The sequence below is a fragment of the Hypanus sabinus genome, chromosome 4 (assembly GCF_030144855.1).
Source record: "Hypanus sabinus isolate sHypSab1 chromosome 4, sHypSab1.hap1, whole genome shotgun sequence".
NCBI classification, from domain to species: Eukaryota; Metazoa; Chordata; class Chondrichthyes; order Myliobatiformes; family Dasyatidae; genus Hypanus; species Hypanus sabinus.
This window is the reverse complement of record NC_082709.1, coordinates 51,659,944-51,678,645: the sequence shown is the minus strand read 5'-3', so window position 1 is coordinate 51,678,645 and position 18,702 is coordinate 51,659,944. Positions and strand designations below refer to the sequence as shown.

General features: G+C 40.9%; 1 protein-coding gene across 3 annotated transcripts in view; it reads right to left on the bottom strand.

Moving 5' to 3' along the window:
• Positions 1 to 18,483, bottom strand: part of LOC132392757 (dynein regulatory complex protein 11-like) — a 185,850-nt gene extending 167,367 nt beyond the window's left edge. For all 3 annotated transcript variants that reach the window (XM_059967073.1, XM_059967076.1, XM_059967074.1), the window contains exon 1: positions 18,179 to 18,483. In XM_059967073.1, coding sequence (XP_059823056.1) covers positions 18,179 to 18,189 — 11 coding nt within the window. In that variant the 5' untranslated portion in view covers positions 18,190 to 18,483. The remainder of the gene's footprint in view (positions 1 to 18,178) is intronic.
• Between the last annotated feature and the right edge of the window lie 219 nt (positions 18,484 to 18,702).

The window sequence follows — 18,702 nt, the reverse complement described above, 5'->3', positions numbered from 1 at the left end:
AAAATAAATTGTGTGCAAGTCTTAAGAGTACAGTCTATGTGTTCTGGGCACAGTTATTTTAGTTAGTTTATTTTGACAACAAGACCCTGGGGATTTATCCATCATTAGTGTTCTTCAAGAAACTCAACATGCTTAAGAATAACAACATAGCCTTTCCTCATCTTGCTCTTGTTCATGTCCGCTTCCTTGGCAAATACTGATGCAAAGTACTCATTTTGTACCCCATTCACTCATATGGTTCCAGGGATAAATACACTCCATTGTCCATGAGTGGTCTTAACACTTTCCCCTAGTTACCTTCTTGACTTTGTGTAAAATGTCTTGAGATATTGCTTAATGTTACATGCCTTATGCATTTCTTGTCACCATTTAGACCTCATAAAAAGTTCAAGAAAAAGTTCGAAGAAATTTATATTGAAACTACATACATATCATCATATATAACCCTCAGATTCAATTTCTTGCAGGCATACAGTAAATCCAAAAAAGAATAATCACTATAGTATCAATGAAAGATTGCACCAACTTGAGTGTTCAACCAATGTGCAAATGTCAGCAAGTTGCAAATCCAAAAAAACAATAATAATAATAATAATAATAATAAATGTTTCAGCAATAAATATTGAGAACATGAGATGAAAAGTCCTTGAAAGTGAGTCTATAGGTTGTGGGAACATTTCACTGATGGAACAAGGGAAGTTGAGTGAAGTTATCCCCTTTGGTTCAAGAGCCTGGTGGTTGAAAGGTAATAAATATTCCTGAACCTAATGGGGAGAGTCCAGAGGCTCCTGTATCTTCTTCCTGGTGGCAGCAGCGAGCATCCTAAATTCTAAGAATTTTCTATAGGGACATAATTTGCAGCATCCTGACTGGCTGCATCACTGTCTGGTATGGGAATTGTACTTCCCTTAAATCGCAGGACTCTGCTGAGAGTGGTGCGGACAGCCCAGCACATTTAGTTGTTAACTTCCCATGATTTAGGTCATTTACAAGGACAGGTGTGTAAAAAGGGCCCATAGGATCACTGGGGACCCAAGTGTTCCCATCCATAATCTATTCCAACTACTAGTATCTGGGAAGCGGTACTGCAGCATAAAAGCCAGGACCAACAGGCTCCAGGACAGCTTCTTCCACCAGGCCATCAGACTGAACCTACTTCCAAGCACCTTAAAACTGTGCCCTCTCATGACAGCCATTTCAGCCCTGGGAAAAAGCCTCTGACTATCCATACGATCAATGCCTCTCATCATCTTATACACCTCTATCAGGACACCTCTCATCCTTCATTACTCCAAGGAGAAAAAGTCAAGTTCATTCAACCTGTTCTCGTATGGCATGCTCCTCAAGCCAGTCAACATCCTTGTAAATCTGCTCTGCACCCTTTCTATAGTTTCCACATCCTTCCTGTAGTGAGGTGACCATAAATGAGTACAGTACTCCAAGTGGAGTCTGACCAGGGTTCTAATTAATAGTAACATTACCTTTCAGCTCTTAAACTCAGTCCCATGGTTGATGAAGGCCAATGCACCGTATGCCTTCTCTACCACAGAGTAGCAGCTTTGAGTGTTCTATGGACTCTGACTCCAAGATCCCTCCGATCCTCCACACTGCCAAGAGTCTTAGTATTAATGCTTTATTATTCCATTATACTTGACCTACCAAAATAAACCACCTTAAATTTATATGGGTTGAACTCCATCTGCCCCTTCCCAGCTCAGTTTTGCATCCTATCAATGTCCTGCTGTAACTTCTGACAGCCCTCCACACTATCCACAACACCCTCAACCTTTGTGTCATCAGCAAATTTACTAACCCATCACTCCACTTCCTCATCCAGGTCGTTTATAAAAATCACGAACTGTAGGGGTGTCAGAATAGATCCCAAAGGGACAACGCTGGTCACAGACCTCCATGCAGAATATGACCTGTCTACAACCACACTTTGCCTTCTGTGAGCAAGCCAATTCTGGATCCACAAAGCAGGATCCCCTTGGATCCCAAGCCTTGTTACTTTCTCAAAAAGCCTTGCATGGGGTACCTTATCAAATGCCTTGCTGAAATCCATTTACACCACATCTACTGCTCTACCTTCATCAATGTGTTTAGTCACATCCTCAAAAAATTCAAGCGAGCTTGTTAGGCACGTCTTGCCTTTGACAAAGCCATGCTGACTATTCATAATCATATTATGCCTCTCCAAATGTTCATCAATCCTCCCTCTCAGGATCTTTTCCAGCAACTTACAAACTGGGACATTTAATCACAGGATTAAAGAAAACCCAAAGGCATTGAACAAGTATGTGAACAGCAAGAAGACATGAGAGAATAGGACCAATCAAATGTCCCAGTGCAGAAGGGAGGGTGGAAGAAGAGAGCGGTAGCAATAGTGGACTCAATAGTTAGAGGTACAGACAGGAGGTTCTGTGGTCGTGACAGAGACTGCTGGATGGTTTGTTGCCTCCTGGGTGCCAGGGTCGGGGATATCTCTGATCATGTGCCCAGCATTCTGAAGTGGGAGGGTGATCAGCCAGATGTCATGATACACATCAGTACCAATGACGTAGGAAGAAAGAGTGAGGAGATCCTGAAGAGTGAGTATAGAGAGCTTGGTAGAAAGTTAAAAACCAGGACCTTCAGGGTGGTAATCTCAGGATTGCTACCTGTGCCACTGAGGGTAAGAGTAGGATGCTCTGGAGGATGAACACATGGCTGAGGAACTGGCGTAGGAGTCAGGGTTTCAGATTTCAGGATCATTGGGACCTCTTCTGAGGCAGGTGGGACCTGTACAAGAGAGACGGGTTACACCTGAACTACAAGGGGACCAGTATACTTGCTGGGAGGTTTGTTAGTGCTGTTGGTGTTGGGGGGGAGGTTAAACTAGATTTGCAGGAGGATGGGAACCAGAATGCCAGAGCAGATAGTGGAGAGGGGTGAGAATAAATGATGTTAAAAGTTCATGCAAAGTCACAAATAGAAGGGTTGTGTGTGGTGGTAATAATCTTCTGAGGTGTGTCTATTTCAATGCGAGGAGTATTGTGGGGAAGGCAGATGAGCTGAGGGTGTGGATTGACACATGGAATTACAACATTATAGCCATTAGTGAAACTTGGCTACAGGAGGGGAAGGACTGGCAGCTTAATGTTCCAGAGTTCTGATGTTTCAGACTTGATAGAGGCAGAGGAATGAAGGGTGGGGGTGGGGTGGTATTGCTAGTCAGGGAAAATGTTACAGCAGTGCTCAGGCAGGACCGGTTAGAAGGCTTGTCTACCGAGGCCATATGGATGGAGCCAAGAAACAGGAAAGGTATGATCACATTAATGTGGTTGAATTATAGACCACCCAATAGTCAGCAAGAATTGGGGGAGCAAATCTGCAGAGAGATTGCAGACAACTGAAGGAAACATAAAGTTGTGATAGTAGGGGATTTTACTTTTCCACATATTGATTGGGACTCCCATACTGTTAAAGGTCTGGATGGGTTAGAGTTTGTAAAATGTGTTCAGGAAGGTTTTCTAAAATAATATATAGAGGTACTGACTACAGAGGATGCAATATTAGATCTCCTATTAGGAAACGAGTTAGGACAGGCGACGGAAATGTATGTAGGGGAACACTTTGGTTCCAGTGATCATAACACCATTAGTTTCAACTTGATCATGGATAAAGATAGATCTGATCCTTGGGTTGAGGTTCTAAACTGGAAAAAGGCCAAATTTGAAGAAATGAGAAAGGATCTCAAAAGCGTGGATTGGGACAGGTTGTTCTCTGGCAAGGATGTCGTTGGTAAGTTGGTAAGGTCATTGGGAGACCTTTGAGAGTGCAGAGTTTGTATGTTCCTGTCATGATTAAAGGCAAAGTGAATAAGAATAAGGAAACTTGGTTCTCAAGGGATACTGGAACTCTGACAAAAAGGAAGAGAGAGATGTATGACATGTATAGGAAACAGGGAGCAAATAAGGTGCTTGAGAAGTATAAAAAGTGCAAAAAAAACTTAAAGAAATCAGGAAGGCTAAAAGAAGACATGAGGTTGCTTTGGCAGTCAAGGTGAAGGATAATCCAAAGAGCTTCTACAGGTATATTAAAAGCAAAAGGATAGTAAGGGATAAAATTAGTCCTCTTGAAGATCAGAGTGGTCGGCTATGTATGGAACCAAAAGAAATGGGGGAGATCTTAAATGGGTTTTTTGCATCTGTATTTACTAAGGAAACTGGCATGGAGTCAATGGAAATAAGGCAAACAAGCAGTGAGGTCAATGGTACAGCGATAAATGTCCATCAATATTCTGGGACAGAAGTGAGCTTTCTTGATGCTCCGCAGGAAATAAAGCTGCTGTGGCCCCTTTTTGATCAAGATGTAGGAGTTCAGGGACCAGGTGAGATCCTCTGAATGTGGACACCAAGGAATTTGAAGCTTGATGCACGCTCCACTACAGCTCTGTTGATGTAGATAGGGACGTGAGTGTGGCTCCTAGCACGCCTGAAGTCCACAATGATCTTCTTGGTTTTCAGGGTGTTAAGAGCCAGGTTATTATTGGCACACCACACGGCCAGGTGCTGGACCTCATCCCTGTAGGCTGTCTCGTCATCTCCCCTAATCAGGCCAACCACTGTGGTGTCATCAGCAAACTTGATTATGGAGTTAGAACCATGCACAGGAACCCAGTCATGGGTGAAAAGGGAGTACAGAAGAGGGCTCAGCACACAGCCTTGAGGCATGCAAGTTTTCAGGGTGAGAGGAGGAGGAGAAGTTGTCTGACTGAACAGATTGGGGTCTGTTAGTCAGAAAATCCAAGGTAGACAATCCCTCCATGACCTTTTCCTCTTCTGTAGCAGTGACACTATCTCTGATCAGCAGTGCCATGACCCCGCATCTTTTGCCTCCCTCCCTGTCCTTTCTGAAACATCTAAAGCCTAGCACTCTAAGTAACCATTCCTGCCCCTGAAACACCGAAGTCTCTGTAATGGCCACAACATCATAGCTCCAAGTACTGATCCATGCTCTAAGCTCATCCACTTTGTTCATGATGCTTCTTGCATTAAAATAGACACATCTCAAACCATCAGTCTGAGCGTCTCACTTCTCTATCACCTGCTTATCCTCCCTCTCACACTGTCTCCAAGCTTTCTCTATATGTGAGCCAACCACCCCTTCCTCCATCTCTTCTGTTCCGTTCTCACCCTCACCCCCAGCAATTCTAGTTTAAACTCTCCCCAATAGCCCTAGCAAACCTCCCGGCCAGGATATTGGTCCCCCTCAGATTCAAGTGCAACCCGTCATTTTTGTACAAGTCATGCCTGCCCCAAAAGAGGTCACAATAACCCAGAAATTTGAATCCCTGGCCCCTGCTCCAATCCCTCAGCCACGCATTTATCCTCCACCTCACTCTATTCCTATTCTCACTGTCGCATGGCACAGACAGTAATCCTGAGTTTACTACCTTTGTGGTCCTGCTTCTCAACTTCCTTCCTAACTCACTGTAGTTTTCAGGATTCCCTCCCTCTGCCTACCTATGTCGCTGGTACCAATATGTACCACGACCTCTGGCTGTTCACCTTCCCACTTCAGGACATAGTGGACACAATCAGAAACATCCTGGACCCTGGCACCTGGGAGGCAAACAACCATTTGCATTTTTCTCCTGTGTCCACAGAATCACCTGTCTGACCCCTAACTACTGCTGCTTTCTTCCTTTCCCTGCCCTTCTGAGCCACAGGGCCAGACTCTGTGCCAGAGGCACAGCCACTGTTGCTTCCCCCAAGTAGGCCATTCCCCCCCAACAGTACTCAAACATGAATACTTATTGTTAAGGGGTACTCTCTAGTATCTGACTCCTGCCCTTCCCTGCCCTGATTATTCTCCACTTGTCTCTCTCCCAAGGCCCCAGTGTGACGACTTGCCTATAGCTCCTCTCTATCACCTCCTCACTTTCCCTAACCAGACGAAGGTCATCAAGCTGCATCACCAGTTCCCTAACCCAGTCCCTAAGAAACTGCAGCTCGATGCATCTGGCGCAGATGTGGCCGGCCAGAAGGCTGGGAGTCTCCTGGACTTCCTACATCTGACACCCAGTACAGAACATCGGCCTCACACACATACTTCCTGTATCTATACCTCACAGGTAACTTACCTCGCCTCAACTCATTATCACCGAAGCGCAAATGATCCAAAACACTACCACTCTACCTCAGATCACTCCAACGATGACCATTCCTTTGATGGAGTCCTCCAAAATGTTAACAACAAGGAATTTAAAGTTGCTGACCTTCTCCCTCTGATCCTGATGAGGACTGGCTCATGGACCTCTGGTTTCCTCCTCCTGAAATCAATAATTAGACTCTTGGTCTTGCCGACAGCAAGTAAGAGGTTATTGTTGTGGCACTATTCCACCATATTTTCAATCTCTCTCCTATGTGCTGATTTGTCACCACCTCTGATTCAGCCTACAACAGAAGTGTTATCAGCAAACTTGAATATGGCCCTGCAGCTGTGCTTTTCCACACAGTCAAAAGTATAAAATGAGTAAAGCAGGGGGCTAAGCAAATAGCTCAGTGGTGCACTTGAATTGCTGGAGTTTATAGATTAGGTTTAAGGGGATGATACTACTGAATGTGAACTGTAATTGATAAATAGCATTCTGATATATTTATTGTTGTTGTCCAGATGTTCCAGGGTTGAGTGAAGAGCCACTGATATGGCATCTGTTGTAGATCTTTTGTGCTGGTAGGCAAATTGGAGCAGATCCTTCGCAGGCAGGAGTCCATAACTTTCATCACCAACCTCTCAAGACACTTCATCACTGTGGATGCAAGTCATAATTCTCTGTTTAATTTCTTTCCTGTCTCCTGAGTCCTGCCCAATTTCAGCTTCCTTTTTCTTTTTGCCATGAACCTTGCCATCCTCGTCTTTCTTCCTCAAAGGAGTATGCTGGTTCTGAATTATGAATTCCAATTGGCCTTTAAATGACTTCCATACACCAGATGTGGACATACAGTACCCAATATTCTCCCCAGCTCCTACCTAATACCGTTGCATTTAGGCTTCCCTAATTTAGAAACTTCCCCTAAGGTTTTGTTTTATTCTCATGCATAGCTGCCTTAAAAACTTACAGAGTAATGCTTGTGGTTCCCAAGATGCTTTCCCACTGAAACTCCAATCACATAGTCTGGCTCATTTTCCACTACAAAGTCTGGTATGGTCCCTTCCCTAGATGAACTATCTACATAGTCTGTTAAGAAACTTGTTTGATGCGCCTAAGCCTCTGGCACTAAGTGCCAGTCAATAATTAGGAAAACTAAAGCCAGTTAGTGTCACAGAACCATAGAACATTACAGCACAGTACAGGCCCTTCAGCCCTCCATGTTGTGCCGACCCATATAATCCTTAAAAAAAAGTACTAAACCCACACTACCCCATAACCCTCTATTTTTCTTTCATCCATGTGCCTGTCCAAGAAGCTCTTAAATACCTCTAATGTTTTAGCCTCCACTGCCATCCCTGGCAAGTCATTCCAGGCACTCACAACCCTCTGTGTAAAAAACTTACCCCTGATGTCTCCCCTAAACTTCCCTCCCTTAATTTTGTACATATACCTTCTGGTGTTTGCTACTGGTGCCCTGGGCAACAGGTACTGACTATCCACCCTATCTATGCCTCTCATAATCTTGTAGACATCTATCAAATCCCCTCTCATTCTTCTACGCTCCAAAGAGAAAAGTCCCAGCTCTGCTAACCTTGCTTCATATGACTTGTTCTCCTCAACATCCTGAAATATCTCATCTTCCACAATCTTGTTTTTTTTCAGGTCTTTCCATAATATATCTACATATTTGCTCTATAACATAGTGAATATTGGGAAGGCCAGTGATATAACCCCATCATGCTGATAGAATCTTTCTTATTTCTGGGATCACTCCATATTGCCTCCTTGATGAACCCTCCAGGATACCCAGTCTCAGTGCATTGACATTCTCCCTAATCAATTGTGCTACTAACACACCTCCTTTAAATCCCTCTCGGTCGTATCTGAAATGCTGAGTTGCCAGGTCTGCCCTTCTCTTAACCAAGTCTGTGTCATAGTAATATCATAGATCCATGCACTGGTCATTAGAATATGCATATTCCATGGTGAAATAAAACCTTTAAGATCTGTCTTTGACTAATCAAAGAAAGTTATGGGTAACATTAAAATAGACAATAAAACGAAGCATATATGCTTTGGAGACCTTTAGAAGCCAACAAAAGATCACTGCAAACTGATATGTTAGGCAACTAGGAAAGAAAATGACAAGGAAATACCAAAACACATTATGGGCTACTTAAAAATAATGGAAAGTAGTGGAGAGTTCCAAAAGTAAATGTCACCATCAGCTGGAGTCATTAATATGGGGAAATAGCTGGCATGTTAAACACATATTTGTAACTGACTTCACTGACGAGAAGAAAAATAAGAGGCAGAAATGGAGAAAGTAACCAAGGGTCTAATGAGACTACATATGTGTACTCATTAGCTACAACAAATGTCATGGAAGCAAAAATTCTCAAGTCCAAGTTAACGACTGTAAAGAAAAGGAGGAAAGAATTCTGGAGCAATCCACATTGATCAGCAAGCAGCAAACCTATGATAGAAATATAGAACACTAAGCCAGATAACTCGTTGGTAAAACAGTGGAATTCATTGTTGAGGAATCTGGAATAGACCATTGGCAATGATTCATAATTTGGCACAGCTAGCATGACCTTATGCAAGAGAATCTGCATTAGGAATTTCTTATAAAGGCAGTGACTCATCGTCAGTGTGACACAATTAAATATATTCCATTTGGATTTTAAAAAGAATGAAGTGCTATATAAAAGATCAATATAAAACAAGATTCAAGAACTTGTGTAATATGTTAAAAAAGAGTATTATTTAAAGAGAATACATATGAATAAATAGATTATTGTTAGATTGTCAGCCTCCTGTTATTAGTGAAATTCCAGACAGATTACTGCTGGTGCTTCAGTTGTGTACAATCTGGATCAATGACTAAGGTACTTGAAAGGAGTACATTTTTTTTTCAAGTTTACTGTCAATGCAAACTACTACTAAATTGACTCAGGCCTAGGGGGCCAGCGTTGGGCATGATGGCAGACTCTCCACTCCTCTCTCTCCCTCATCAGTGTGTTCAGTTCCTCAACAGAAGCCACACTGCTATCTTCTAAGAGCATGTTGATCATAGTCTTGTGAGGGTGCCCAGGGTTTATCCACCCATGCTTGGGCTTCCATGTGATGACTACGCTGGCAGGTAGCTCAGGGGGGCATAGACAATGCCCCACTATTTGCAGTCTTCTCGCCTCGATTTTAGTGGCGAGCATCGGTAGGTCATCAGAGCTCGACGTTCATCATGTGCTGTTGCCAAGTCATGTCAAGAGCCATCCGGAGCATTCATATATAGCAACCAGCCTTTCGCATGGTCAATGCAAAACGAAGAGTAAAAGTAAGCAGTAGTAAAAACAAATGATCCCTAGCGGGATGCAGACACGTTAAGTGAGTGTAAGATTATTCACTTTGAAAAACATGTACATCTTTTTAAATGGTGAAAATTGAATAAATGTTGAAATAATTTGTAAACCTTTGCACTTGGCACTGAAACACAGAAATTAAAGGTAAATGTGCAATTGGGAAATTAAGTGGCATGTTGACCCTTATTCAAAGGTGAAGAACAGAGAAAGAATTCTTGTTGCTTCGGTTAGACGACACTTACAGTGCTATATGCTGCTTTGTTCATCTATACAAGGAAAATATAGATCTGTTTTGGGATGCCGTAGTGTTGTCTCTAGATTGATTACTTAATTCCACAAGGAGAGATTTCAGTTTAAAAAGAAACTATCATATTGAAATATACAAGATTGGACACGTTTATCAGGATTAATACCAAGAAGCTAATCCTTGGTTAACAAATAGAGAACTGGAAAAAGTTTCAGGGTGTTATCTTTGGAAATCCCTGCCTTTGGTCAATCATTGAATTTTGCAATGGTTAATCAACAGATTTCAAAATAAATTAAAATAAATAGTCATTTAACAATGAAGTAGAAATAATGTAAAAGGAAAGCCACAATTGCATTGAATAATGGAAACATGCTCAAGAAATCACATGATCTACTCCTGCTCCTATTTAAGTTTCTTATGTTCCAAACACAAAGTCCACAAATAATCTCACATACATTTTTTAAAATTTTGAATGGTACATCATGAAAGGTACTTCAACATTCTTAGTGCATAAAAACCATAAATAGGTTACTTCATTGTTCATCCTACAGTTCTGCATACAAATTACTTTTTATTGAGCTAAATGATAATATGCACACCATATACTAAAATGTAATCCAGCACATTTAGGTTATTTCCCATCAGGAATATACTGTGTGCAAATATGAATTCAATCAGCTCTGTATTGCTGAGAGAACTATGAAACTTACCATTATGTTGCAGATAGAAAATTAAGAATTCGTTTGGTAACATTATTTATTTCTGAACACTGCTCAGTTTGGACTTTTCTCCCCACAGTTAATGATGACACAATGCATGCAAATATAAACATGAAATAATCCTTAAGATTGCTCATATCTGTTCTGTGTCTATCAACACAGTATCTCTTACTTGGTGTGAAAAAATGTAGAAGGAAAGTTAACTGGGTGGATATTATATCAACATAACACATGGCTATAAATTGAAAAGCCTAATACTGAATGTCAAAAAGGAAGAATGAAGCTTATGTAAGGTTTAGGAAGCTGAAATCAGGCAATGCCCCAGGGAAACATAAAAGAAGCTGGAAAGAACTGAAACCAGAAATAAGGAGAGCTAAAAAGAAAAAGAGGTCAGGCAGCAACTGTGGAGGAAAATGCACAATTCACATGTTAGATTGAGACCCTTCATCTAACCTGGGTTAAAATTTCCTCAGCAAGTAAGATTAAGGTGAATTCCTTAGCATATTATACATATAGCAAGAAGGTGGCTAGATAAAAGACAGGTCTAATCAAGGATAAAAGAAGGAATATATACTTAGACCAGGAGGAAGTGGGTGAGTTCCTTACTGAGTAGTTCACATTGGGACATGGGTGACAGTGAGGTTAGGGAGGGATATGTTGATATTAAGTAGGAGGTGTTCAGTGTTTTGAAAAACAGTACTATGACTAAAAAGGAGGCAGATGGGAATCTGGAAGCTAAAGAGGGAATTTGGTAGAATATAAAATTATGATAGAACAAAACGGTCGATAGTCAGGGGTCTTTTCCAAATACTAAGGGCTTATACTTAAGGTGAGAGAGGAAATGTTTAAATGTTTTTTTTTACAAGGCAAGTGTTTTTTTTACACAGAGAGAGGCAAGTGGCTGGAATGCATTGGGGGAGATAGTGGAAGCAGATACAATAACAACATTTATGAGGTATTTAAACAGACAAATGAATAGGGAGTGAATAGTGGGATATGGACTATGGGCAGGCAGAGGGGATTGGTTTAAATTGGGATCATCGTCAGTGCAGTCATAGTAGGCCAGACCTGCTTAGGAACAGCTTTCTCCCCTCCATTCAATATTCTTATTTTATACTTTTAATTTATTTTGTAATTATTAATAATTTATGACTTTGCACTGTACTACTGCTGAAACACAACAAATTTAATGACCTACAACTCAGTGACAATAAACCTGATTCTGATTCTGTGCTGTGCCGTTTTGTTTCTCTGGAGCTTGATTCAACATGTTGCATTCCTGCTCTTAAGTAATATTGTGCTCTAGAATTCAACCAAGGCTTGGTTACAAATCATCTTGACTGCGAAATGATAGGAGAAGACCAAAGGGGGTGAAGTAAGAAGGGGGGAGGGGCATTAACGGAAGTTAGAGAAGTCAATGTTCATGACCCTCCTCCTCTTCTTACCCCATCCCTAATATATTTAGTTTTTTTTCCCCTCTTTTTTTCTTTCTCTCTCTGCCTATCACTCTGCCTGTTCTCCATCTCCCTCTGGTGCTCCCCTCCTCCTTTCTTTCTCCCTAGGCCTTCAATCCCAATATCCTTTCCCTTCTCTAGCTCTGTATCCCTTTTATCAATCACCTTTCTGGCTCTCAGCTTCACCCCACCCCCTCCAGTCTTCTCCTATCATTTTGCATTTTCCCTTCCCCCTCCTACTTTCAAATCTCTTACTATCTTTCCTTTCAGTTAGTCCTGACAAAGGGTCTCGTCCCAAAACGTTGACAGCGCTTCTCCCTATAGATGCTGCCTGGCCTGCTGCGTTCCACCAGCATTTTGTGGGTGTTATGATAACATCAGGATTTTCTTTTTTTAAAACAAGAGAAATGAAACCTCTCATGGGACCAATCATTGATGGAGCACCATCAGTACAGATGTCAACCCAGTTCCAATTTTGCTGGAGCCATTGCTGCATTTGTAAGTTGTTTGACATAGACTAGACACAATGGAATAGGATAACTTGGATCACCAGCCCATGCAAAACCCATAGAGAAGCAGCTTTCATTGTAATGATGGACTTTTTTGTGTCCATTGTTGAACTAGTGCAGTGAAATGACTCAGAAGATTGTAATTCTGTATCATTAACCTTATCAGAACATCCATAGACCTATACCTAGAATCTTCCTCTTCCATCTCACATCTCTTCAAAAATCACCACATTGAACCCTCAGACATGTCTGCCAAACACAAGGGTTAATAACAGGGGAAGTGGGGAAGTTGGGCGGGGGGGGGGGGGAGGTTATTTGGGAGGGAGAGGCTGATGTCACAGCCCAAGTCGGGCAAGTCCATTCAGTGCTTGAAAAACACAGTCCACACTTCTCATCAGCCTACTGTCCTCCCCTCTGTGCAATACAGTATTCACTAATTATCAACCCCTATCTCACATCAAATACTGAGAATGAACGCAACCAAATAAACACAGTCCTGCTACACACTGCCATACTGGGCTGAGAGACTCTAAAGAGATTGCTAACAGAGCTGCTCGGTCACTGCTCACCACTGTGAGCACTAGCATCACACAAAGTTCAAAAAATGTTTATTTTTTAAAGTCACCATCTCTTGTGGAATCCGCTAGCAACCTCTCACGAAAACAAAGTTGAGAAACCCTGCCATAGACAATAGACTACAAAACTATACAAGTACATTAAAGTAGTAGATTTCCTAAAATAGCAATATATCAGAGACTGGAGGAATGCAGGAAAAATTCAATCACCAAGGAATTTTTAAAGTTGCAGTTTATATCTCCTCAGCCCTAAGCTCCTAAGCTCTTAAATGAAGTTGTCAGGTGACACAACTGTTTTATTTTTCTAAAATGCTCTGGTTTCAGAGAACTTCCAGCAGATGGAAAAATAATAAATCCTTTACTCAAACAAGAAGAAAAGCAGTTAGTAAATAAAGCAGACTGTTATCTGTCTTTGTAAGGGTATTAGAAACCACCAATAAAAGTTGTGTAACAGGGAATGTGGAAACAGGCAGTTAAAACAGTTTGACTAATTTATGTGCATTCTCTGAAGAAATAACAGGTGTTACGGATAAAAAAACCCCATTTCCACAAGGCATTTGATGACGAGATTCAAAGATAGCAAATTGGCATGTATAGAGGATTGGAGGCCTAAAAGAAACAGAGAGCACTGAAACACACACATTTTCTAGATGGCTAAATGTAATGAGTGGCGTGTCATAGGAGTCAGGATCAGACAGCTGAAAAATTAGATGTAAAATAACAGATGGAATACAATTGTGAGGTATTGCACTTTGGGAGGAGAGACCAGGGTAGGACCTACACAGAGGAAGGTAGGAACTGAGGAGTACAGTAGAAGCAAGGGATCTATGAATACAGATCCACAAATCCCTGAAAGTGGTGTTATGGGTAGAGAGTTGTAAGGAGAGCATTTGGTACATTGGCCTTTACAAATCAAACTACTGAGTACAGGAGTTGGGGTGCTATGTTGAATTTGTATAAGACATTGGTGGGGGCAAATTTGGAGTATCATGTGCAATTCTGATCACCTAAGGTAAGATATCAATAAGATTGAAAGAGTACAGAGAAAATTTACAAGGATGTTGCTGGTACCTGAGGACCCGCGTTATAGGAAAAGGTTATATAGGCTTAGACTTTATTCCTTGAATTGGTGGAGAATGAAGGAGTCACGTTGTCAAGTTCACCGAGTACACAACAGCGATGGGGCTCATTGGCAACAATGATGAGACAGCATAAAGAGAGGACATGCAAAAGCTCAAAGCTTGGAGTCATGCAAATAAAAACTTCTCCCTTAATGTTAAGAAGATAAAGGACATGGTTTTCGACTTCAGGAGAACTCACAACACTCACACTTTCCTTTACATCGGCAGCACAGCAGTGGAAACACTGCAGTTTTAAAATCCTATAAATACACATCACACACAACCCATCATGGTCTCAGAACACATCCTACACCATCAAGAAAGCTCACCAATACCTCTACTTTCTAAGGAGACTGAAGGGAGCTGGTCATTGCACATCTATATTCATGTCATTCTAAAGAAGCACGGTAGAGAGCATCCTAAGAAGCTGCATCACTGCTTGGCACAGAAACTGCACTGTGGTGCTAAGAAGGCTCTACAACAGGTAGTCTAAACTGCCCAAAGCATCACTAGCACCAGCCTACCTGCCCTCAGGGACATATATACAGAAAGGTGTTGGAGAAGTGCCAGAACTATCATGAAGGATTCCACACACACTGCTCATGGACTGCTTGTCCCACTCGTATCAGGTAGGAGGCTACGTAGCATCCAAGCCAAGACCACCAGACTCAAAAACAGTTACTTTCCCCAAGCAGTAAGACTGATCAACATCTCCACCTACTAACTCCACAATTACGTAATTATTTCCTATCAGACACCTTATGTACAGCCTAGCTCTACTTTAAGGACATACAATCAATATATGTACAGTATATAGGTCATCTTATGTGCTTATTTATAGTATTATTGTGTTCTTAATTGTTTCCGTTGTTTTTTTTTTCTCCTTAGTTATGTACAGGAAATGACATTTAAAGATCAAAGTAAATTTATTAACTAAGTACATATATGTCACCATATACAACCCTGAGATTCATTTTCCTGCAGGCACACTCAATAAATCTATAATACAATGATAACTATAATAGAAACAATGAAAGATTGCACTGATGGACATACAACTAGTATGCTAAAGACAACACACTGCAAAAACAAAAAGAAAGAAATAATAATAAATAAGTAAGTAATAAGTATTGAGATTCAAGGATCCTTAATCTCAAAACACATCATCACTGTTGATTTAAGTGCAACCGGATTATAGCCATTGTGGCAGGTTACCATACAGGTATAATTGAAGCCTCAAACAATCTTGAATCATGAGAATGACAGCTTTACAGGCATGATATCCATTACTTAGCGACCACTACATGGATTCTGTATGCTTATGTAAACACTAGTAAACAGATGCATTCTGTTGCACAAAATTCATCAATAATTTAAAGAAACATGAAGTGATATAGCCAACACTCCAAGAATTTGATAGGCTACAGATGGTAACACTAACTAACATTTTGAAACTGGCTTTGAGAGCAAATCCTTCGCAAGTAATTACTAAATAAGTAAATGAACATATACAATGTCAACATTAAAGCAGCATTTTGAATTCACAAACTATGTTTTACATACAGTACATGTTATTGTGCCTTATGACAAATATAGTCTTCAGTGTGTAACTGGTATCACGCTTATCCAGATGATGATACCTTATGAGCATCTTGGTGACATGATGAGGCCATATTTCAAAGTATTTTAAGCTTAATAGGTAGTATCCATTTCATTCTATTTGTTTAATTTTTCTGTCTTTCTACAGTTAAATAACTAGTGTTTTACTATCCAGTTTATGCTTAAATGCCCAGGCATTAAGATCACAGCTTAATTCAATGTCATATTGCTACATGATAAGAGGAGGCATCGTAGATCACCAATTAGTTATATTGCTGCACATTTATGAGAAGTAATAAGGAGCAAAAAGATGGATAAGCATCCTTTCCATGTGTGAACTACGTTTTTTTTCTATTTTCTTCTGCCTCACCACCAAACTTCTTTTTCTGAAGATTATGATTTATGCTGCTGTACAATGGTGTGGATACTGTAAAGCATCAACTTGCTTAAATAACTCATTCTTCTTTAGCTAGTCCCTATGGAAAGTTGCTTTTTTTTTAACCAATGAAGTCATACAGCAGAGAAACAGTTCCTTCTGCCCAAATAATTCTACTTACCTGCATTTGGCTCATATCTTACTAGGCATTTTCTATTCTATTCATAATTTCTATTCATATTTATGAATAGTTCAAGTGTCTTTTAAACATTGTAACTATTTACCATCCTTACAGTTTCCTCTGGCAGCTTATTCCATTCACCATCCTCTGTCTGTGTGGAAATGTTGTCCCTTGGGTCCATTTTAAATATTTCCCTCTCTCTTTAAATCTTCTGTCCTCAAGATTTACACTCTGCTTTTCTGAGAAAAAGACTGTGACCATACTATGTCAATACCTTGATTATTTTATAAACCTCAACCTCCTAGCTTCCAGGGGAAAAACAATGTCCTAGCCTGTCTATCCTCTCCTTATAACTCAAGTTGTTCAGTCTCAGCAACATTCTCATCAACTTTTATTCACCTTTTCCAGCTTAATGACATCCTTCCTTATTTCCAGGCAAACAAAACTGCACACAATACTCCAAGTGTAATCTCACCAATATCTTGTACGTTATAACATGACATCACAACTCCTCCACTCATTGCCTTGACTGAGGAAGGCAAACATGCCAAATGTTTTCTTCTCAACCCTATCAATCTGTATCACCATTTGTAAGGAACTGTGCATCTGTACTCTGAGGTGTCATTGTTCTGCAACACACCACAGGGCCCTATCATTTACTGTGCAAGTCCTGCCTGGTTTAGATTCTCAAAGTGCAACAATTCCTATTTGTTTTGTCCAAGTAAAATTCCATCTGCTATTCCTTGCTCTACTTTCTCAGTTGATCCAGATCCCTTTATAAACTTAGATCACTTTCTTCAGTGTCCTCTACACTACCAATTTTAATGACACACTATCAATCACAATCCTCCAATCTGCAAAAACAACCCTCCAATACCATCCTCTAACTCATATAGGCCTCCGTTAGTCTCGATAGACCATGGATTTCCAGGGCACAAGCTTGGGCAAGGTTTTTTTTAAATGGAAGACCGGCAGTTGCCCAAGCTGCAAGTCTCCCCTCTCCATGCAACCGATGTTGTCCAAGGGCATTAGGATCAATACAGCTTGGCACCGGTGTCATCCTCAGAGCAATGTGTGGTTAAGTGCTTTGCTCAAGAACACACACGCAGCCTCAGCCAAGGCTCGAAGTAACGACCTTCAGATCACTAGACCTACGCCTTAACCACTCATACCACTAACACCAACACAACTCATACCACTAAGCCAATACTGTATTCAATTGGCTAGCACATCCTGAATCTCACATAATTTTGACTTTCAGGCCAGTTGACCATGCCAGTAACTTGTTAAAAGCCTTGCTAAAGTCCATGCAAACAATGCCTACCACCCAACATTTGTCAACTGTCGGTCAACGGAGTCAAAATTGCAAAATTGTGTCTTTTTTTCCTCGCGGGCATAAGAGTGCAGATCTAAAGGCACAGGTTAAAGAGAAGGGAAATATGAAGGCAATCAGAGGGGTACATTTTTCACACAGAGGATCGTGGCTCTATGGAACCAGAGCAGGTGGCTGAAACATAAGCAATTACAATACTTAAAAAGCACATGGGCAGGTACTAAACAGGAAAGACATCCAGTTATACAAGGCTAATGCATGCAAATAGGATTAACAAAGATAAATATCACAGTTGGCACAAAGAAGGTGGGCCAAAAGGACCTATATTTGTGCTATTTTGCTGAGTTTCCATGCTCAAGAGGAACTCAAAAATAACAACATAACAATGCATTTTAGTTTTGTGCTACAGCTTTGCTTACTCACGTTTATCCTAAATTCTGTGATTTTTTTTATTCAGGCAGTCTATAAAGAATTTACTAATTCAGTATATTCAATAGAAATACTCAAAGTCTCTTTTGGGATACATAAAATAGGGAAGGTAAATGTTACGTCTTCTTGCTTACCTGTTTGACATGATTGCTGACAGATCAGGGTCGAGTCTGAATTCTCCTTGGAACAGGTCAGGACCTCACCTTTACAGCCTTGTTCGTTTCGCTGCCACCTTCCTCCACCCAGTCACTCTGACTTGCACAAGACCTTGAAACGGGTTTTTAGTTGAAATCCGTGCACAAGGCTCCTTAGATAATTTCTGTGACCACCTTGTATAACAAGGGTGTCCGCACACGTTGTAATGGGAATTCTCTATGCCCTGAGCAATTCAAAGCTTAACTCTAGCACTCTGCTTTCAACTCCAGGGCAACCAGATGCCAACGCATGCGCGGTGCTGTTCCTCAGATGGCGCATGTGTATTTCTCAACGCGAGTGGATGTTGTCTTGGTAACTGCCAGCCGGCCTCGCAGTTTATACACATTGTGAAAAAAGTTATGTAAGTTCCAGGATACCTGTGGGGGGAAGTTTTGTTTGCAAAGGAGAAGGCAACGGAGATTTTATTTATTGTTTAAATCTCCCTTTTGAAGTTGGTTGCAAA